The sequence below is a fragment of the Carcharodon carcharias genome, chromosome 15 (assembly GCF_017639515.1).
Source record: "Carcharodon carcharias isolate sCarCar2 chromosome 15, sCarCar2.pri, whole genome shotgun sequence".
Lineage (NCBI taxonomy): Eukaryota > Metazoa > Chordata > Chondrichthyes > Lamniformes > Lamnidae > Carcharodon > Carcharodon carcharias.
The window spans coordinates 91353893-91377230 of record NC_054481.1 but is presented as its reverse complement, the minus strand read 5'-3'; the positions used below and the strand labels follow the sequence as shown (position 1 = coordinate 91377230).

The 23338-nt window shown below is 41.1% G+C and overlaps 1 protein-coding gene across 5 annotated transcripts in view; it reads right to left on the bottom strand.

The window, feature by feature from the left end:
* Window positions 1-22666, bottom strand: part of dffb (DNA fragmentation factor, beta polypeptide (caspase-activated DNase)) — a 50069-nt gene extending 27403 nt beyond the window's left edge. Inside the window, exons 1-8 of one of the 5 annotated variants that reach the window (XM_041207110.1) lie at window positions 22511-22666; window positions 18042-18168; window positions 16322-16513; window positions 13826-13905; window positions 12846-13016; window positions 7301-7401; window positions 5672-5819; window positions 1544-1768 (exon numbers count right to left, since the gene is read on the bottom strand). In XM_041207110.1, the coding sequence (XP_041063044.1) occupies window positions 1709-1768; window positions 5672-5819; window positions 7301-7401; window positions 12846-13016; window positions 13826-13905; window positions 16322-16513; window positions 18042-18168; window positions 22511-22615 (984 nt within the window). In that variant the 5' untranslated portion in view covers window positions 22616-22666 and the 3' untranslated portion in view covers window positions 1544-1708. Of the gene's footprint in view, window positions 1-1543; window positions 1769-2004; window positions 5820-7300; window positions 7402-12845; window positions 13017-13825; window positions 13906-16321; window positions 16514-18041; window positions 18169-18324; window positions 18646-22510 lie in introns of those variants that run through there. The other 4 variants (XM_041207112.1, XM_041207108.1, XM_041207113.1 and 1 more) reach the window with 4 other exon arrangements.
* Between the last annotated feature and the right edge of the window lie 672 nt (window positions 22667-23338).

Here is a 23338-nt window from a genome sequence, read left to right as displayed (position 1 = left end):
ATCCTATTTGTCGACTCTCAATCATCAGTAAAGTGATGGAAGGAGCCGTCAACAGCGTTATCAAGAGCCACTTACAAAAAATCCACTAACAAAAGAGCTTAACTTCAAAGGTGAGGTGAGAGTGACTGCCCTTAACGTCAAGCAGCACGAGTCTGGCACCATGGAGCCCCAGCAAAATTGGCCAATGGGAATCAGGGAGAAAACTCCACTGACTGGAGTCATACCTAGCACAAAGTAAGATAGTTGTATTTGTTGAAAGTCAATCATCTCAGTCCCAGGACATCATGGCCGGAATTCCTCAGTGCCGTGCCCAACTATCTGCAGCAGCTTCATCCATGACCATTCTTCCATCACAAGGTCAGAAGTAAGGATATTTGTTGATGTTGGCAGTGTTAAATTTCATTCGCAGTCCTTTAGATAATGAAACAGTCTGTGCCTGCATGCAATGCCTGGACAACATTTCAGCTTGGACTGATACACAGCAAGTAACATCCATGCCACACAAGTGCAATGACTTTGTTTTGGAACAGTCAAGCTCAAGCTTCGTATCGAGAAACTTGAGGTACAGAATAGGCGTCAGCTGCATGCTATCCTCTTTAGATTCTGTAGCAGTTACACAAAATATATTGAACGTATTTGGGACCATGATTTAGCTATTGAGTGAGCTTTGAAGTCCTTCGTCAAATTGCTCTCATAACCATTTTGCTGATTGGATTGAATTACACTCTGGGTTTAAATTTGTATCCTTTGAATCCAGTTCAATTTCACTCATTTAATCTGACATTGTGCTCCTAATCTCAGCATAGTTTGGATATACCATTGGAGTCAATTAGTTGTGACACTGCTGCATTGACCAATAAGTAGCATTTGGGAAGGGAATTTGTGGTTTTAACATAGAGCCTTCGAACTTGTGGCCAAAGCTACAGCACATTCTCCTTCGGACAGCAAGATTATTTTTCAAGCAAAATGCAGTGTGGGGCATAGGCCACATAATACAAATGATATGCATAAAATCAACCCTAGTTACTTATAGCAGTGTGATTGATGGGGGGGTTTATTTTTAGTCATTCTTGGTATGTGAGCATCAGTGCTAAGGCTAGCATTTATTGTCTATCCCTAATTTCCCTTCAGCTCAATAGCCTGCTAGGCCCTTTCAGAGTCAACTGCAATTGGTATGGGCCTAGAGCCACATGTAGGCCAGCCTGGATAAAGTCAGCAGATTTCCTTCTCTGGAAGACAGTGAATCAGATGGGTTACTTACAACAATCCAATAGTTTCATGGTTATTATTAATGACCAACATTTCATTCCAGATGTATTTTATTAATTAACTGAATTCCCCAGCTGTTGTAGTGAGATTTGAACACAGGTCTATGGAACATTAATCTAGGCTCTGGATTGTTAGCATGTAACGTTAGCACTATGCTACTGCCCTCTTACCCAAATGGCTCCATTATGGCTGGGATTTGTGGTGTTACTATATGTAGCCACATATTATTGAGGTAAGGATAACATGCTGATCAAATGAACAACAGACAATACAATTTAAAAATACTCATTTAATCCAACCCAATATATTCAGTATGACAGCAGCAATTTAAGAATTCAGGCAGATCAATTCTGCAGCAAAAATGTAAAAATCAATTGATTGGTTTAAAGCTTCAATTTTTTTCACAACTTGTAGAATTGTCTCTCCTATTTCCAGGCTCTCATACATGTTGTAATATTTCAGAACCTGGGCGCTTGTTGAGAATGATGTGTGAACCTTTCTGTAAATGAAGTGGAGATGGTTGGAGGGCTGCACTCGAATTCAAATATGATTCAAAGGATAAAAATTTAAACCCAGAGTGTAATTAAATTAATTATCAGACATGTGGTTTTACGGTCAAATATGAAATTATGTAGCATAATGAGAAAAATCACACACCAAGAACACCAGAACAATTTTGAAAAACAATTCTCAAAACGTAACGGGTAAGGACCATCAACAGGTGATTTGGACAAGTTTGTAACAATATTTTCTGTATTAAAAGTGATGCTTTATCGACAGAATTAAATATTAATATTAATAGAAAAATAACTTATAATTATAACATAACACAAAACATTGTTACAGGTTTCTATGGCTCAGTGAGCAAATACACTGCCTACTATAGTCAAGTCATACAGACTTTCCTGGGTTCAATCTTCCATATTAAATGAGTTGATTTCAATCAAACAGCAGGACAGTAATAACTGCCTTCATTATTACAAACCTTGGGAAGGAAAAGTTCAAACAATTATGGTCCCTGCTCCTGATCCCTATTTAGCAATTCCGAATGAAATTTCTGTAAGAATGCTGGGTTTTAGGAGTCCAAAGGACCTAGTGAATCCATGCATCTCCTTACCTTAATTCCTTACTATTGAACAGTTGGTATTTTACCACCCAGTTTTAGATCTAGGCATGAATGATGCCAAAGTCAGCTCGCCAAATTGTCTTACATGAACGACTTCAGATCAAATTTGGCTTGTTTCACTCACACTCGCTTAGGATGCCCACAAGCTACTGAGGTGGATGAATTGTGGATTATCCTTTCTTGACAAATCAAAAAAGAAGTAGACAATAAGTCTCAGAATTATTCACTGACTCATAACAAAGTTACACTGAGAATACAAGCAATAAATGGGTAGGAACAGATGTATTTAGGGTTACCCAACAATTTGAATAACAAATTATTAATGGATTGAGCTATTTAACAAAATAAGGAACAGAGGTTGTACAGACAATTCAGGGGTGTCACAATAAATCAACAAGAAAGGAATAACTAACTAAATTATAGTTGAGATCAGAGTCTGAGACTGTTGCAGGTTCACAAAGTTACTTTCAGGATAAGTCCTTGGATAACTGGCAAGCTAACATCCTCCTAAATCCAGTCTACTGGATAGATTAATGTAAATGAGCTTCCAGACGTTATATGACCATATCCTCATGAGGAATGTGGCTGAGTTGATCTTCTTCCTTAACTGGAATGTAGGCGTTAGTCTCCGGAGTGTTGAATGAATGAGGCCCTTAATTGGCAGGTTATCTGTTCCATATGGATTCTTGGTGCTGATTGAATGCACAAACAATGGTATCTGAGCTAGCCTCACTCACAGACACTAGTACAGATAGCTGATGTACATATCTCTGCCTGTCAGGTATAGCTGTACAATCTAACTTCTTCCTCTCTAACTTGAAAGATATTATACAAAACTCTACATCTGTTAGCTAAAGGAAGAAAGGTACCTTGCTTTCGACTAAACATAGAAAGATTCTGCCTCCATTACCACTGACTAAGAGGCTTTTATTACTGACTGCTCGGAGAGGTGATAAAACTCTTTTTTAATACCTTAATTTCAAAAAGAAGCTTCTTTTGTTCAATTGAATAATCGAAGTGATACGTTAGGATGGTCAATCCCTTTTTCTGTCATTCACTTTTAATGAATTTGGAGGTTTCTCAGATGCCTTTGCATTGGTGAAGCCTGAACATTCTGAATGCCCCGGATGGTGTGCTTCTGTTTTACAACATACTGTACCAAATCACCATTCATGTTTCAAAGGGGTCCCATACAAATTTGAGGAGATGTGACATCTTTAAATGCCATTAATTGCCTGGGTTTGACCACCTCCTAATGACTTTCTAACAATAGTAAGCAATATCTTCTGTATATCTACATGAGCCTTTATGGCTTTGCTTCTTAGCCATTTCCCAGCATAATAGCTCGACACTGAGTGAAAACTGAGAAGCTCAACTCCTTTCTGACTGTACATTTCAGGAGGTTTACAGAGGGTTCCCACTTCCCCTCTACCTCCAGGTGAGAATCTTACAGGCACCCTTCAGGCCAATTACAGGAACCTTTACCAAAAATTCATATGCACAGACATTGTGGGAACATGGGGAATGCACAAGATAGGATCTCTGTGTGAACAGCAAGTTGGCTCACTCTCTAGGTACACAGGCCAAATCGCCATCAGGGTGAAGTGATGGATATCACACCCCAGCATGTCTGAGTACATTCATAATTCTGGACAATATATGTTTCTTAAATTCATTGTTGGGACTTAATTGTTGCTGGCAAAACCACCAGAGAAAGTTAGCCAACCATGTTGGTGTGGGACTGAAATCACAAAGGCCAGGCTGGGTAAGGACGTCAGATTGTCTTCCTTTATGTTAGTGAATTGGTTGAGTTTTTAATGACAATTTGATAGCTATATTCAAATTTTCAAACTGCCATGGTAGAGTTTGAACTCAGCTTTGGGTTACAAGTCCAATACCATAACTATAGACTTTTCACACTACCTCGTGAACAATTCTAGACACTAAAAAAAGTATGATCTCTATCTTCTAAAATACATGATCAAATGAGAAGTCCACGTGTAACATTCTAGCTTACACGTTTCATTCCGGAAGTATTTGGCCTGATTTTGAGTTCATGGCACAAAGATGCATTGGTACAAACAATGACATAATTATGCAGCGACAATTGATTAAATATTGACCCAAATTTTTGCAACGAAGGCATCATGGTGAAAGTCTAGGAAATAGCTGGAAATTCTAAGTCCCATCACCGAACACGGCATTTCATATTTTCGTGGGGGCAGCACTGGAGTTGGGTCGGGGTTCACGCATGCATGGTTTAAGGAGGCAACTGGCCAGTTAAATCACCAGTTTCCCCCACTGAAGTGGGAATCTGATCGGTTAGGATTGTGAAACCTGACATGTGCAGACTGCCCCAGGTAAGAGTAGGTCTGAACTTGGTGGATTTATTTGAGTAGTCAAGAGAGGTAAGGCACCCCTTTGCATAGGGCCCCAAGACACCTTTGGAGAGGTAAGGCATCCTTTGGGAGAGGTAAGACATCCTTGAGATTGTTAAGAGTAAACATGATTGTGTGCAAAAAGTACATAAACTCATTGGAATGTCAAAGCTGTCAAAGAACTGTCAAAAGATATTAGGTGAGTTGACATGGGGATAAGGCCAAAGAGTGGTGGATGCGGAGATTAGTACACATGAGTTGTCACTAAGTTGGCATAGGGGTTATAAAGACCATGGGGATGTGGTAGCATAAGGGGATATGAGGGGCCATGGAGGGTGGGTAGAGTGACATAGGTTGTCATGGGAGTATGAGGGGCCATGGGACTGCAGATGGGGCATAGGTTGGAATAGAGGGTATGAGTGTTGGGTGGGGGACATGAGGTGGCATAGGGTGGCAATGGATGGGCCATGGTGAGAGTATGTGGAGAGTGGGAGGGCTGAGGGCTGGTTTTTGTTTTGAACATTTTTAAAATAATTCAAAGTGCCGGAGCACAGAAGCAGGCCTTCCGCCCAGCTACCTCTGCCCCAGCAGCCTCCGCACTCTTTCTGGCTTATAATCCAGCACGCTGTCTCCATGCAGCAGCAACCCCCCCTCCCACCCCACTCCCACCCAAAAACAAAATTCCAACCTCCCATCTCTGCACAACCAATCCAGGAGTGAAAATCTGGGCTAATGCATCATATTTATCTCAGCACTGTAAAAGGCCCCTCTCAGATAGCAGACAGGCAACTATGAAATGATAAAGTAGGCTTAATTTAGTACAAGTTACACCAGCTAAATTGGGTTATTATCTTTTCCTTTTCTTTCTCTTGGGTGGGTTACATGAAAGATTGTGTACCGTTTTCTTGTGACAGACAATATGAACCAGCTTCAGGTTGGCCAGAGTAAACAAGAGGCTGTAGAAATGTTCAACATCTCTGTCATCAATGTTCTGCTGTGTGACAGTTTTGACTATTGTTGGAATAATGGTCCGTTTCTTCTCAACCCTGTGGAGAAAATATTGAACTGGGAATGTTAAAATAAAATGCAAGGTCCCCATGTCTTCCATGTCTTGTTCCCACTTATACAAGTGGAACTTCACAATTACTACATAAAGGATTACTCAGTCGACTGGAGGTTACAATTCATATGTTAATCTTGGGAACTTCTAAAGACTATGCTCAACAAAGAATTAATTTCCAAATATTGTTAGGACGTTGTTGGAGGAAGGTGGGAAGAGACATTCATAGGAGCACCCCACATAATTTCCTGTCCAACCAACATTCAGATCCAGAAGCAGGATTTAGAATAAAGTAGAATCCAAGTGTAGTGCTAACTGACAGTCATGATCATGCTGCAACTACAATCAATCTCTGCTTTCTAAAACCAAATCATGCCTGGAGACTCTAGAGGCAACTTTAACAGGTAGTTGATTTCAGCTGCTAAGCATACCCACCAACGATCTGTGCCGATCCCCCAAGATACAACTTTAACCCCCTCTTCTGAGCCGGCAAGAGGGTCACCTGCTGGAAACCAAAGGGTCCTTCTTTAAATATGCAGGCCTTGCTCTGATCCTGTCATCAAGGTTTATTTGTTTTTTAACTAAAGGCCTAGACTGGGTAACTGTAGTGGCCTTTTAGCCAGGCCATCCTGGCAAGAGTGGACCTGGGACAAGAAGATGCCCGAAAAAAAAATGTCATTTTGCTGCGAACTGCCCAGGAGCCAAGCTAGCCTGCTTTCCAGCTGCCTGAATTTACATTCCCTCCCACAGGCAGTGTCCACTTCCTGCCAGCTTCATGCAGGAAGCTGACTGAGGGTAGACGGATGAGTTATATTCTCCTGGACCTCCTGCTGCCGAGGTCATGATAGTCTGTTCCCCAACCCCACTTAAAATCAGCCCTTTTGTGTTTAAGCAGCATAACAAAAAGGCTTCCAAACCATGCTATAAAGAAACACTTTCTCATCTACTCCTCTTAGTAGCTCACCAAAGTTAAAAACATTTTCGATAAAATGTTTAATACAATTCTTTAAAAAGTGAATGATTTGATAAATGGAATAATTTATGAATGACAGTGAATCACTAGCATCTGGGCAACAGTCATTCATAAAATTGCTCATTCATGTGAGAGATAAAGTGTGAAAAAATACAGCACATATGCACATAGTGAGAGAATGCTAAGAGTGAATGAGACCAAGAGCAAGAGCAGGAATGTGTTTTTTTCCTCTTTACAAATGATCAGGAAACAACAACACGAAAAGTGAAAATGATCCTTTTCAGAATCGAATTCTGACAAATAGCCTATAACTCCTAAACCAAACCTGAACATTAAAACTCAAGTTATTGTGAAAATTTGACACTTTTAAACAAAATTTTAAACTGAGAGGCACAAATGGCAGCCTCAAATTTAGCAGAGGACCACAACTCACTTTAGTTTCTCAAACTGCAAAAGCGGAAAGTGCATTGATGTGCACAGAGATCTCCACCTACCCATGATCCAGATTCCAGGTGCTAAAGGCAATTCTGTTTTCCCTGCTACCGTATGGATTGATGGAATGGACAAAGCTGCAGAAATCCTCATCAAATGCCCCCTGAAAAGGCACAGAGGTTCAACTGTTAAATTCCAAATTGACAACTTGTTTAGACTTGAATGGAGATTTGGCTGAAGCTCTTGTTTAAACATTAAGGGTTTGTGAATACTTTGTGCTGGACATGTAAATGTGAAGTCTGAACCAGCTCAACCCAAACGAAGCAGATGAACCACTGCAGTACTCATCAATTACCTCATAAACTTGTGTTATTCATGTATTAAAAGGATAGAAGAAAATTTGATGTGGTTATCTGCTGTGGCTGAGTTGGTAGCATTCTCACCTCTGATTCAGAAGGTTCTGTATCCAAGTCCTACTCCAGAGACTTGAGCACAAAATCTAGGCTGACACTCCATTGCAGTACTGAGGAGAGTGCAGCACTGTCGGAGGTGACATCTTTCAAATGAGGCTTCAAAACAAGGCCCCATCTGTGCTCTCAGGTGGATGCAGAAGAGCCTGTTACACTATTTCAAAGATGAGCAGAAGAGACCACCACAGTGACCCTCTACCAACAACCAAATTATCTGGTCATTGATTACAGGGTCAACTAGCTCAGTTGGCTGGACGGCTAACATGTGGATTAGATCAATAGCACAGGGTTCAGTCCCCATTCCAGCTGAGGTAAGCTCAGGGTCTGCTTCCTCACCTTACCCATAGTTAAAAATGACAGCACTTCAGTGTGGTTCAGTGAACAATCACCAAGGACCTATCTTCAGGAAGAGGACTCCAGAAGATGATTGCAGTGACTGTGCTTCAAAAGTATTTTATTGGCTGTAAAATGCTTTGTGAAATTGTGAAGTTGGAGAAGAGTTTGTGCAAGTTTTCATTCTTTTTACATTCATGCTGTATTTGTGTGAAATGTTTAAGTCTCCTCCATCTTTTCAATGGTGTAAGCCTTACAACCATCAAAGTCACTCAGGGCTCATTTGCATGGCTGCTCAGTTTGAGCATTCTTGCAATCAGTATAAAGATACACCTCCAAAAAATCAATTTAACTGCTCAGACAAGTGTAAGTGAGGAGTTGGTGAGATGAAGGCTCCACCAACTCAGTTCCTGATAATAGTTTTCTGAGGAACTTCAGATTTTTCATCACTGTCATCTGCATTTCATATTATTATAGTGTTTATGACACTTCCCAGAAAGATATTTTGGGCCCCCAGCTTAAACCAGTTCTAACCCAAACGGGCTGGCTTGCCCCATGGACATCATAATGGAGGAGGAGTTCCAATGGTCAACGCTGAGGTACTGTGCAGTTATTGTTGCAGTACAGACAAGATGGCAGCCAATTTGCACACTGCAAGGTCCCACAAACAGCAAAAAGAGAATGACCACATAATTTATTTTAGTAACGTTAGTTGAAGGATAACTGTTGGCTTAGGTACTGTGAGAACTTTCCTCAAAGTGTGTCATGGGATTTTTTGTACATTTAACTGAGAAGACACATGGGGCTTGAGTTTAATGCTATATCCCAAAGATGGCACTTGCAACTGTGCAACACTCCCTCACCACTGCACTCAAGTGCCAGCTTAGATTTTGAGTTAAAGTGGCTGGATTAGGGTTTGAGCCTTCAGCCTTGTGACACCTAGCATAGAAATAGTTCTTTATTGGGGAAGTGTGAGGTTGTCCACTTTGGATCTGAGAGAAACAAATTGGAATATTTGCTTAACAATGAAGGACTAAGATGTGGACCCAGGGTCAGCTCTAGCAATTAATAATTGCAATGTTTTAGCAGCCAACAAAATGACTTTGCAATGGAGGTGGGAATAGTCTTTTACTTTTTGGGTATGATATCAAATTTAAGCCTGCTTGATGTCAGATACAGTTATTTTATTTTACAGCAGGATGTTACAAATGGTGTGCCCCAGGAGAAGATGGCCCATAACAGGAGGGAGAGAGACAGGAGGTGGGATAGGTTCTGGGGCCTCAACTTTCCACCATATATATCAATGACTTGAATGAAGGAACAGAGAGTTGCATTTGCAGATGATACGCGTTTTAGGAGGAACAGGAAGTTACATGGATGGAAGCAAACAGTCTCTAAAGGACAAAGATTAAGTGACTGAGAAAAACTGTGGCAAACGGGGTTCAATGTGAGGAAATTTGAGGTTATGCACTTTAGATTCAAGAAAGACAAATCAGAATATTTCCTTAATTGTGAAAGATTAGAAACTGTGGAGGAGAAAAGGTGTTTGGGGTTTGTGTACACAAATTAATAAAAGCACAGGTACAAAAAGCAACCAGATAGGTTACTCGAATGTTAGCCTTTCTCTCACAGAGCTTGGAATTCAGAAGTGAGGATATTATGCTTTAGTAAATTGGGTCTATTTCCTCTAGGGTTTAGAAGAATAAGAGGTTGTCTCATTGAAATGTATAAAATTCTTTCAAGGCTTGACAGGGTAATTACTCAGGGGCTGTTTCCCCTAGCTGTAAGTCTAGAGCTAGGGGTCATAATCATATTCACATATAGTTAATAGGTTGGAAAACTTTGGGTTGTTGGAACTCTGAATCTGCCTTTGCCTTTTGCTCCAAATGTGAGAAGTGTGTTGGGAGAGAGCTCAAATTGTAACATTTTTGATGTTTTATGGATAACTGCATATCTTATGAAATTGTATTTAGTAGCAGCATTAAGTAACTCATTTTGTTATGTGTTCTGCTTGGAATTGCGTGCTAATTATTTTGGTTCAACTGAAGAGGTTATAAAGAAGTACATTCTTATTTTTAACATACTAAAACTTTAAATGTGTAAACTGTAATACATTGGTGACTAGATAACCTTTTTATACATGCTGTTTTTCAGAAGCAAGTTAAAGCACACATCAGTCTTCAGTTCAGGAATAACTTGTCAATGTGTAAACAGGAGATAGTTTTGAGAGAGGATGGGTGCTCTCCTATTTTGATCAATGAATAAGCAATTGTATGAAAAGTCGAAACTGATATGGGAATTGGAATGAAAGTTTGAAGTAACTGCACAGAACAGATTATACTGGGCACAGAGATGCCATATATTGCAATGAGCAATAGATACTTCACATCCCTTGAGCTTTTTATTGCACAAACGATTGATGCTAGCTCCACGCTGTTGTAAACTCATGCCATTTAGGTTTCCTGTTGATGAGTAGCAGCCTGTTGCTTTGGGAAGTGGGATTAGAAGATATGGAGTTAACATACAGATCACATGTGATCTAACTGAATGACAAAACACACTCAAGGAGCTAAATGGTCTACTGCTGTTCCTACTTTCCCATGTTCCTAAATAAAGCCCATTTGGTTGCTGTGCATATCTATCCTATTATTCATTAATTGGTCTCATTTCCTCTTCAGTTTACAATAATGAACCTCAGAAAAGGTACGTTGGCTTCAGATGGGGATGACATAAATTCACTAAACTGATACTGAGACTTAAATGGTTAAATGATGAGGACTGGTTACTTTGGTTGTATTCTCATGAGCTTTGAAGTTTGAAAGATAAACCATTTGAAGTGTTTAAAAATTAATTGATTAAATAGGATAGATACATGAAACTATTTCCTCTGGTGGAGAAATCCAGAACAAGGAAGCATAACCTTAAATTTAGAATCATTTAGGAGTGAAATCAGGAAGCACTTTTTCACAAAAAGGTTAGCAAAAGGCTGAGGATGCATAGACAATTGAAATTTTCAAGATATAAAAGAATAGGTTTTTATTAGGTTAAGGGTTATGGAGTAAAGGCAGGTAAATGAAGTTGAAATACAGATTAGCCTTGATCTAATTGAATGGTGGAACAAGTTTAAGGAGTTGAACATGCTATTCCTGTTTCTAGGTTACAAAGGAAAACCCACCAAGAATATTTAGATCAGTTTACCCAAGGAAGATTGGGGTACTGCCCTCTGCTGGTGACATGTGTAATTTTCTAGCACAGCAAAGGCAAAATTCAGAGCTGTTATTATCTCAAGCGAAGCTAGTTTAGGAATATTTGTGTGAACAGTTTAAAAATATATTACTTTTAAACTCCTCACTAAATCAAAAACAGAAGTGCGTGGACTGAAGGCTAACATTTGCTAAATCTCATAATGATTATACAGCATTATACTAGAGTTATATAAAGAGTATTTAATTTATTTTCTTGGCATATTTGATCTTCAAAAATTATAATTGTTCTGTGCTTTAAGTGTTTTGACATCTTGCAGGCTACAGAAAAGAGGATTTGAATATTTTGCTTCTGGCACAGAAACAGACAGAGAAACACTGAATTGCCAATTCACTTTATGACAGACACAGCAAGTAATATTATCAAAGCTGAACAATAGGCAAGTAGTACAGGACTGGACAGTGTGAACTACAAGATTATTATCCAATCAGAGAATTGAGCTGACAACATGTCATCTGAATCTCCAAGAAACTCCCTTCCACCCATCCATAGGAATACAGAAACTGCCAAGTGAAAAAGGACCAAGATAAAAACAAAAAAACTGCGGATGCTGGAAATCCAAAACAAAAACAGAATTACCTGGAAAAACTCAGCAGGTCTGGCAGCATCGGCGGAGAAGAAAAGAGTTGACGTTTCGAGTCCTCATGACCCTTCGACAGTTCTGTCGAAGGGTCATGAGGACTCGAAACGTCAACTCTTTTCTTCTCCGCCGATGCTGCCAGACCTGCTGAGTTTTTCCAGGTAATTCTGTTTTTGAAAAAGGACCAAGGTCCATTCAGTTCACCATCTATCATCCTGGTTCTCACTTATTACAAAGATAATGGGGCAAAAAACAGAAAACACTGGAAATACTCAGCATATTCCACCTTGTTCTCACACTGACCTCTCTGTTTTCGGCTTCCTGCAATGTTTCAATGAAGCTCAACCTAAGTTCGAGGACTAGCTATTCATCTTTCAGTTAGACACTTTACAGCCTTCTAGGCTGCACAATGAATTCAACAATTTCAATCAGTAATATCCGCTCCCATGTTGTTCCCTTTGCATTTTTCAGTCTGACTCTTGTTTTTCTCTTTGTTTTGCTTTTGGACAAGAGCTGTTCACCATTCTGCCATTCACACCTCCTCTAGACACTGCTTTGGTTTCTTTACTTGTCCTATTACCACTCCCTTTGGCTCTGCATCCTTTAATCTCTCCTGTCTTTCATCCTATCACAGACCTTCCCCTTTGTTCTTTTACCACCCTCCCCCATTTCGCTTGTTTAAAACCTATTACATTTCTAACTTTTCTCAGTTCTAAGGAATGGTCATTGTCCTGAATTGTTAACTCGGTTTCTCTCTCCACAGATGCTGCCTGACATGCTGAATTTTTCCAATTTTTTTAGTTTCAGTTTTCCAGCATCCTCAGTACTTTGCTTTTGTATTGATAATGGCATTGTTGCTTAATAGTGATTAATCCCTTAACAATTAGCCTACAATGGATCCAGACGTGGCATAAGGAAAGCCCCAGCTGGTATGTCATTTGATTGTCAACTAATACTCACCTGGCAAGTAAACCATCCTTCAGCAGTGCAGAGTCGACGATCGTAGTTTGCTCTCCTGTCAAAGTAACATCCATTGAACTCAGTTTGTTGAAGCTGCCTCTTTATTTTTTTTACAAATACACAGTACTTTATCCTTGTGTCTCCTTGGAGTTTGACAGCGTGGTTCTTAACCTGTGGATGGAAAAAAAAATCTTGAAAAATCAAATGCATTCTAGTTATTGAATGTTCTTTTTCCACAAAGGGAGGAAATGTGAATGAGAATATTGCAAAGAATTATTTCAATCGCCCCACCATTGGTGGCCATGATTTCAGCTGCTTAGGCCCATCCCTGAACCTCTCTAACTTTCTCTTCTTCATTCAAGACACTTCATAAAACTTACCTTTTTGACTTATAGTCATCAGCTCATATATCTCCTGATTTGAGCTGGTGTCAAATTTTGTTTTGAGAATGTTCCTGTGGGGCACCATGGGATGTTTTACCATGTTAATGGCATTATATAAATGCTTGTAGCTGTTGAAAGTATTTCCACAGAAGAATGGAATGCTGTGCTTTAAAGGATGACTGTATGAGGCTCCACAACCAATGGGTGTAGGTCACACAACCAATTGACAAAGTACCACATCTTGAAGCAGCTGACTTGGGCGACATGAGCAGGCTTCATTTAAAAAGGAAAACTATTCAGACCAGCTCTGAGCATGTGGGTCCTCCCGGAAAATTCCCTCCTCGCCCCTGTGTATTTGCATTGCTCACTACAAACCTGCACCTTGATTACTGCTATTAGTCTAAACATACACTGGGACAAGCTGTAAGGATGATGGTGGGTAGGAATTTTAAATTATCACATTTACAATTCTTGTAATCACAATGAGGTGGAAACAGCCTTTTAACATGACAATATGTACAAAGAACAAATCAGGGAGAGCAGAGGTTCATGCAGACAATTTAATCCTCAAGAATTTAAATCATTTAAATTTCACACCTCTGTCAGGTAGTTTCTCATTCTTCTTCCACAGCTAAATCTCATATAATCAGATTTGGTTTTAAATCGCGAGTTCAGACCTGCAACAGAACAGATCCCATCGTCAGTGCTTGCAATTTGTGATGACAGTTTTATACTAGTTCTACTTGAACATGAAAGCCACAAAGGGGTTGAACACTGTTTCATTGCCTCTTTTTGAAAAGACTGAATCACCTAGAAGCACAAATGTTGTTGACCTGCTGTTAGTTACTTTATGTCCCCTGATTACGTGAAGTTACAGATTCTACAATAAACCTGATACAGCTGTGCCAAAATGTAGCCTTTTCTCCAACTTAAGTGACTCCCTTTTACCTCTTGCACTGGCCTGGATTTTCACTGAGTCAAGTTGATTTGGGAGTCCTTTAAAAATGGCCGGCAGGTCCTGATTCTGGGATTCCTGACTGTGTGGTTTTTGGGAATGCCTTTTAAGGTGTGGATATTACTTCCTGTCAGAAGCCCACACCTGGTGCTCCTGACCTGGCCGGCTCCCTTGGGTAGATAGGTATCTCCTACTCTGCAATTTTCATGGAGTTGGGTGAGCTTCTTAAAGAGCCGTGGTTCACGGCCCTCAGTAGAATTGTGAACCCTAATGTGCATGAGGAGATCTTTTAAAAGGTAGGTTCAAAAGGTTGCCCTCATGCCCCGTATGCCAAGTTACGACCCCACACCAACCCCCATGTCCCCTCATGCTCCCATGCCAAGCTCTGCCCTTCCACTTGTTGTAAGGGTTGTTTTGGTGTCTCACCAAGAGGTCTGGAGGCTTGTATGGTTGAACATAAATTTTTTATTAACAACTCATACCTATATTCATCTCCAAGGTACAACCCTGGATGGGTGCTGTCTCTACGCTGGCTCCTTCCAGAATCTTCTGCACACAGTCTGCTATCATGTGACTCTCTACATCATTATGTAGGCAGTACTGTTTCCCCACTCCCACATTAAACCTTGCTCTGCCGAATAGCCTTATACTATACCACCCACCAAGCTTTTCCTTTCCACCCAACCCCTCAGGCCTCTCATGCCCCCTTTGCAAAGCTCTGGCACTTCCATATCCAATGACCTACTGTATACTTTTTGGAACCAATGAATAAATACCACAATGTGAAATGGGATGTGTGAAAAAAAACTTTGAAAAAATGTAATCTGTAATTTGATCACTTTCCCCTATGCTTGAAAAAAACATCTGGACAAGATAATAAAAGTGTCAATCATCCAGTCCCTTTGAAATTTCAAAAACCACAAACCTCAAATACCTGAAACCACTTGAGTCATGTAAACAAACATATGAAATTGACCACAGAGATAGGAGAGCCTGAACTGTCAATCAAACAATGTTTTCTCTGGGGAGCAAGCGTTCCACTTTACATTGTGGCGTTCATTAGTTCTAGAAAGTATACAGTGGGTCAATGGGCAAAGCTTGCCATAGGGACATGATGGGACATAGGGGGTGGGTGGAAGGACAGAGCCTGGCATAGGGAGCATGAGAGACCTGAGGGGTTGTATGGGAGGCATGACGTGGCATGGATGGGGCATGGGGAGTGTTTGGAAGGTGAAGGGGATGTGCGGAGTGAGGGAGGAAGGCCTTTATGTTTTTAACTGTGACAAAGTCCCACAGCACTAAGGTGGGCCTTTTAAACAGTCCCTCAGCCCCTGTAGCCACCTCCAAATTTCTTTCCGTGTTGGCTCGCCTGACTCCAACCCTCACCTGCCCCCTGGCAACAAAGATCCTGCCTTGGCAGGCCCTTTCTCCTGAGGTGGGTGGGCCAAGCAGGGAATTTTCCCAACTCCCCCTACCTTCGTCCAGGATGAAAAAATCCAGGCCATTAACATTCTCTCTACAAAAACAGCAAAATAAATGCTGGGCTGCCTAGGAGAGAGTCTGTCTAAATCCCACCGCAGCAAAGGTGTCACCAAGCTTTTTTAAATGCAACGTGGTGCTAGATTCTGCGATAGAGACAGAATTTAACATGAAGACTGGCAAGGCCCTCAGCCTCAGGTTTGAACTAAATTTATCGTTGGAGCATTGGCTTCTTCAAATGGTTTAGCACATTTGGGCTCAATAATGGAAAGTTATGCATAGACATTGAGTGCAGATTAAAGTGTGATGCCCTATCCAGTCAAACAGCCTGCCAACATTTACTCTCTAGGCTCACAGATGAACAATAAGGACTTGGGGAAAGTTACACATCAAACCTTAGCCCAGCAAAAGTTGACATCTTTGGGAAAGAATGGAAGAAGATTGTGAAGAGGAAGGGAAAACGTTGAAATGTGCATTATGATCCATGATTGGGAAAATTGTGCATGGTCTGTGAAAGGAATTCAATCAATGGGCTGAATAGCAACTTCTCATTTCATCTGAGCACAACCTCATCACTTACATACTTTGTGTGATATTATTGAATAGCCAAGGCCACTTTCTTCAGTCTGATATTACTGACAACATCAATAGCACCTCACCTTTAAACCATTCCTGGTCATCCTCAAGATTTTCAGCTCTAATATTTTCAGCAGCATTTTCAACAAAACACTGCAGCAGCTGCATTTTCTTGGGTTTTATTTCTTCAGATAACATCCTGCTTGCAGTCGTAATTAATTCGTCATTGCTGTCATCATATTCATGCAATATTTTGTTTAAACAGTAATAAATCTCTGTAAATTGGATGGAGAGATGAATTGCCAATCTTAAAACCAGCTTGAACTGGAATAATACTCTTCAATTATTATGGACATCAGTTAAATATAAATCAGATCTTATTAGATAGAAACAAAAAACTGCGGATGCTGGAAATCCAAAACAAAAACAGAACTACCTGGAAAAACTCAGCAGGTCTGGCAGCATCGGCGGAGAAGAAAAGTTCTGTCGAAGGGTCATGAGGACTCGAAGCGTCAACTCTTTTCTTCTCCGCCAATGCTGCCAGACCTGCTGAGTTTTTCCAGGTAGTTCTGTTTTTGTAATCAGATCTTATTGTTTGTTACACAATAGAGTATCTCATCAACAAGCCTTCGCTGTTGAAAACCGTGCTTCATACTGTCTAGCATGGTGCCTTGGCACATGAAGTACCAACCAGCCAAGCCAGATGCTCCCACTTGGTGACACAGAGCGTTGTTATCTCAATTCTCATCACTAGTGTGCTACCCACATCCAGGATGAGGACTGATCTAATATAGATTTAGCACAGACCTCCCTGACAGCTGTTTCCATTAGCTGATGGTACAAGGACGAGGAAACACAGATTTCAGGTTTTGGGCAAGAGAAACAGAGAGAGATGTGAGAAAGAACTTCTTTTACACTGTGAGTGCTAATGGCCAGGAACTCACTGCCTATGAGTGTGGTTGAAATGGAGACGATCAATAATTTCAAAAGAAAATTGGATGGGCACTTGAGGGAAATAAAACTTGTAGGCTACAGGGATACAGCAGGGGAACAGGACTTAATGGCTTGCTCTACAGACAGCCAGCACAGACTTGAAGATCCAACGGCCTTCTTCCATTATGACCCCATGAAAGCAGTTGTGAAAGACTTTCAGGCAAAAGTCTCCTTGGAGGCTTGGGTGGGATGTTAAAAATTTAAAATCTCAAACTTGACTCCAACCTTTCCACATTCAGTTTTAATGGAGCTGGAAAAAGAAACGTGGCAGGGGGTGGAGGGTGGTTAGACACGGAGAAAAATCAGCTCACTCCCAGGAACAGGAGGTGAATTGGCTGCATATTTCACATTTTACAGGCTTAACCCTGGCTGGCTGGATTTCCCTAGCCTCCCAGTAGCTTAAGGGAGGCAAGGGCTGTTTCTTGAAAAAGGTATGTGCCTTTATTAGCATTGCCTGTTGGGCAAGAAGAGTGGGAGTTCAAGTCCCCAGCCCATGATGCTTACTCGCTTCCCTGCCTGTTACCAGAAACATACAACACCACCCAATCAGGATCGGGGATTGCCTTGTTCCCAATCCTTAGGGATCAGTGACTGCACCCTCTACACTCTGTTCCCCCACTCATCCTTGCTGCTCCTGAGCTGCGCCTCCTCCAAGGTGTTCCCTGCTCCACTGGGTGTCAAGCCTGTCAATCAGGCTGCTTTCCAGGTGGGGAACCTACTTGAAAAAAAACAATGAGAAATGTTTCCCCAAACAAAACTCATTCCCTCTACTCAAAAAATCTGTCCCAGTCAGGATCAGAATGCATTTACCTCCTTCCCATTTCTGTCCCTGCTCCAGAATGATCAGCTTACAGTTATCTTCCAAACACGAGAAATACTCAGCATCAACTTCTGTCCCATCTTCAAATAAGCATACACGACATCCTTCACGTGAGAGCTATCCAAGAGAAAAACAAGTAGTTACCATGAAGCATAGAAACACTATCGCCACTTTTCTGTCTCCATTTTGTACCAGAGACTTTGGCTCAAATCTTCCAATCAGGATCGGAAACCCTATTTCCGACCATGACCCAACAAAAAAAAAAATACCCACCTATCTTACTCCAATTTTTTTTCTAAGCAATCTTCCAATGGAGGATCCTTCCAAACTGACTCAGTGCAGCAAATCTCGAGGAAGCAGTGGAGAGAATCTGCGCAGAAGCCACAGGATGGCACTAGCTAGCTGTCTTATTCTGGTAAGTAAAGACTTTAAATGTTCCAAAACTCCTTTGAAGAGCTACAGAAAGAACTGCGAAAGGGGATAGGATTTGGGGTAGTGTGGGTAAAGTAAGTGGATAAGGGGGTAAGCTGGCAGAAAGGTGAGGTGGTAGGTGGGTAAAGTGGTAGGATGGCATGTGGGTGAGGTGGTAGGGGCATAGCTGGTTAGGGTGGCAGGATGGTGGGTGGGTGAGCTGGTGTCAGGTGCGTGAATGGGTAGGTGGGTCGGGGGTAGGCAGGTCGGGCCGGGAGGGGTGGTCAGGAGGGGGCTTGCCAGGGTGGTTCAAGGGGGAGTTGAAGAGGGTCAGTGGGAGATGGGGTAATGGGGGAGTCAGGGGGTAGTCAGGTTGGGTTGGGGGGTTAGTCAGATCAGGTTGGGTGGTGGGAAGGTGGGGATCAGGGGGATAGTCGGGGGTAGTGAGTGAGGAGTTAAGAGGGTAGTCAGTGTGAGTGACTGGGGGTGGGGGCAGTTGTATAGTTACCCAGGAGCTAGACTAGTTTTTTTAATGTCCAACATTTCCTGGCTCACTATCTGAGTAAGTAAGTCAGAATTGTCAAAAGTTTCTGACTGCAAGCTGGAGATTTTTTCAGTGGGAACAGGGGAACAGGGGAATTGCTCATCGGAACTTCTGACCATCTGGAGACCACAAGATCTGGGCCATTATTTCATTAATGAACTACTTTTAAAGGAATGATTGGGTGGTCCTTTCACCTCAGAGACTTGAGTTCAAATCTAGCCCATACAATGGAATAACTCTCTTCCCTCTCTTCCAGCTGTAAGTAATCTTCGTCTGGGCAGACTCAGCCCAGTTTTCAATGCATTCAAACACACACACTGCCCATGAATTGGGTCAAATCACCACTACACTAACTGAATCACTCTGACAGGTCACAAAAGAATAGCTGGTGTCTGAAACGGGAACATTGACACTGGTGCAATTGGGACAGGAATTTTTTTTGAGGTTGTGTTAGACACATATCTCTGCCTCTGACCAGTTATAATAATAAAACAAAGTTAGAAAACAGAAACTAGAATGAAAAGTCTATGGAAATACAATCTGCCTTATGGAACTTGTCCTGTTATGTGCAGAAATGCTTCACATCTTAAGAGCTTATTATTTGTGCTGTAATTCAGAATTAAATTAATGGTGTCTCCACGTGCATCAGTTTCCCCAAAACAAACCAATAATACACACCATATTCAGTTAGACAGCCTACAGTTAATCATTGCTAATGATCTTTCTATGAACAGACTGGATCTGCTCCTACTGTTCCATCAAGTGGCTGACTGACTCCCTGAACAACATTGCTTCAATGACAAAACTTCAAAATAAAATACATTTCCTGATCGATCAAAATTTTACTGCTGGGTATTTGATTTTCTCTTTCTTTGAATTGCACACTTCATCTGAGAATTATTTTTAAGCTGCAAATGACTAATTTATGTAAAGCATAAGCTTTGGCAGCAGGTAACTGAAACTCACCTACCCTGTGTTTGCAGCTTTCAGTGTAGCTGCCACATATGATGTGTCGAATTTACAAAAAGTGGAAAGAAAGTAACAGAAAAGATTTTTTTAAAAAGAGACCAATAGAATAATAGAATCATAGAATGGTTATAGCACAGCAGACTATTCAGCCCATCATGCCTGTGCTAGCTGTCTGCAGGAGCAATTCAGAGCTCTGAAATCTGTTCTCTTCAGGGGCTTATCTAATTCCCTTTTGAAAGCCAAGGTTAAATCTGCCTCCACCATACTCCCAGATCCTGATCACCTGCTGCATTAAGAAAAGCTTTTCCTCATGTTCCCATTAGTTCTTTTGCCATTCACTTTCAATCTGTGTCCTCTGGTTCTTGATCCTCCTGCAAATGGGAACAATTTCTCTCTATCTACTTTATGTAGGCCCCTCATGATTTTGAATGCAATACCTCTAATATTCTCTCAACCTTCTGTTCTCTAAGGACAACAACCCCAACTTCTCCAATCTATCCACGTGTCTGAAATCCCTCATAAATCTTTTCTGCACCTTGTCTATGTATTTGCATCCTATCCAACAAGTTACTAAACAGGAAGTGGTCCTTGACGAAAGTTAGTGGCCAACTGAAATAGATAAACACAAAGTGCATTGTCCAGCAAGTTCAAAAAAAAGCCTAGGGCCAAACAATGTACAAATTTTAATGATCAAATATCAATATTCTGGGAAAAATACACATACAGTATACTTCACTGTGTGGCCGAACACAAACTTAAAACTAGTATGTTTAAAAATTATCCCTTTCACTTTCACAATATGTCTCCCAGCATTCAACTGCAAATTGTTTTGCATTACTTGCAGAAACAGCCATTAATAAATATTATATATGGAAATTATAATAACCCAAATTCATTATGATAACCTGTGAAACATATTTGAGTTAATTTTAGGCCGTAATCATTTACAAACATACTAAACAGGGTAAAACTACACTTTTAACACACTAAATGGTCAGCATGTAATTAGAGACTCATACTGAGGAAAGCATAGGCCATATATGCTGCAAGAGAAATTTAAGAATAAATGCAACATGCCAGTTTTGCAATACTGAGGAAAAAGTGCAGAGCAAAATTCAAAAATGTGAATCTGCATGAAGTACACAAAATGCCTTTAAATAGCTTCACAGTAACTAAAACTACAGAGCTAAACTGAGAACAAAAGACAAGATCTTACATACATAAGGAAAACAATCCAAAACTGTGTTTCAACAAACACCACTAGGATTCCTGTGATATGTCACATTGTATCACTCAGAAGTGGGTACCATGTATCCCAAACTACTGAACTCTACACAGTTTCACGGTCTCCTCTCTCTCTGCCTGTGTTAGGTCCAGGTAGATTGTGCTCATGAAAAATGAAGAATTCCCCTGCTCCCCATAGTAGGTAAATGCACTTTTTGATGTGGCAAGCAGCCATAGAAATGTCTAAAGAAAGACTTGCATTTATACAGTGACTTTCATGGGCTTAGGTCTCAAAGTGCTTTGCACCAATGGAGTACGATTTGAAATGAAACAGCACAACCAATTTGCATGCAGAAAGAACCCACAAACCATAATAAAACAATGACCAGATAATCTGCTGTTAGATGTCAATTGAGGAATAAATAAAAAGCAAAAACAGAAATACCTGGAAAAACTCAGCAGGTCTGGCAGCATCGGCGGAGAAGAGCAAAGTTGACGTTTCGAGTCCTCATGACCCTTCAACAATAATGGGGGATAACTCCCCTGCTGCTCTTCAAAATAATGCCATGGGACCTTTTATGTCTCAAATTAAAGTGGGCACCTCTGACAGTAGCATACCCACACTGCTTGTCAGTCCAGATTTTGTGTTCAAGTCTCTATAACGGGGTCATTCAATACATTGTTTTCTAACTTCAGATCATTTAACACTTCAGGGCAACGGGCCTCCATTAAAAGGACAAACACAAATATGCAATCAAAAGCTAGATGTAGCATTCGTTTTAGGGCGCAACAAAGTACAAGTACAATATCTAAACTACAGAGTTTGACGATTTGTTAATGCTAAACTTGGGAGCGCAAATCCGGTGCTTAAAGGCTTAAAATGATTCCCAAAGTAGCGTGAGATACCCCAACCCCTCCCCCTCACCCCATCCCTGGAAATGTCACTTGGGGCTTGGTGTGGGTTCTGACCCGGACTCAGACCGCCGTAATCTATGCGGAAGGAAAATGCTTAGCACCAAACTCCAGCCCTACTATAAACCCACTTGGAGATAAGGGAACCCTGAATAATATAGTAACGTTTCCATTTCTGCTGTGGGGGAAATGCAAACATCGACGCTGTGTAAACGAGCTCTCTCTCCACAGAAGGCAGACTCACAGAAGCGCAACTGAACATCGACAGAAATGAATTTACAAATGTCTCCCCTTCAGGTTTCCGGGTTGTCCCTGTTTAGACCAGGCATTGGCACTGAAGATTGCTTTCGTTAAATTAATCGTGTCCCTTTGTATTCTACACAATCGATTCAATTTCACCTGCAATTTCTGGCACCCTTTGTCCGTTAGCTCTTCCAGATCCCTGGCGACGATTCCATATTTACGATCTGTGTTCGAACTCGTCACTTTGAATTTGAATCCCATGTTACAAAAGAACACAAGTGCGCATGTGCACTCTACACATACCGATTGACGAATGTTGGAAAGGAGAGACTGTGGGAGGAGAAGGTGCTGAATGCCCTGCTGGAGACAGTGTAGCATCAGCCATTAAACAAACATATAGGGTCAAAAGCAAAATACTGCGGATGTTGGAAATCTAGAACAAAAACAAAAATACCTGGAAAAACTCAACACGTCTGACAGCATCTGCTAAGAGGGATACCGTTGACGTTTCGAGTCCGTGTGATATATAGGATCACCGGATGCACCAAAGGCCCTGTTTGGTTCTTTCATTTGTGCAGATGATCATCCTTGGAAAGAACTGAGAAAAGAAAGAAATGTAAAGCAAAAACAGAATTACATGGAAATACTCAGCAGGTCTGGCAGCATCGGCGGAGAAGAAAAGAGTTGACGTTTTGAGTCCTCATGACCCTTCAACAGAACTGAAATGTAATAGGTTTTGAGCAAGAGAAAGGACAAAAGGGAAGGACTGTGATGGGGGAGGAGGGGTGGTGGTGAAGGAGGAGAGATTAAATGATAATGGGTAAAGGAACAAAAGATGTGAAGAGGTGAATGACTAGATAGCAGCCATCCAAATACAAAGTGAATGAATAAAGAAAGAGATCCAGAAGTGCTAAATTGAAGGATGAGGCGCTGTGCCTTGAGCTTGAATTGAGCTTCATTTCAGGCTGAGGCTAGAGAGGTCAG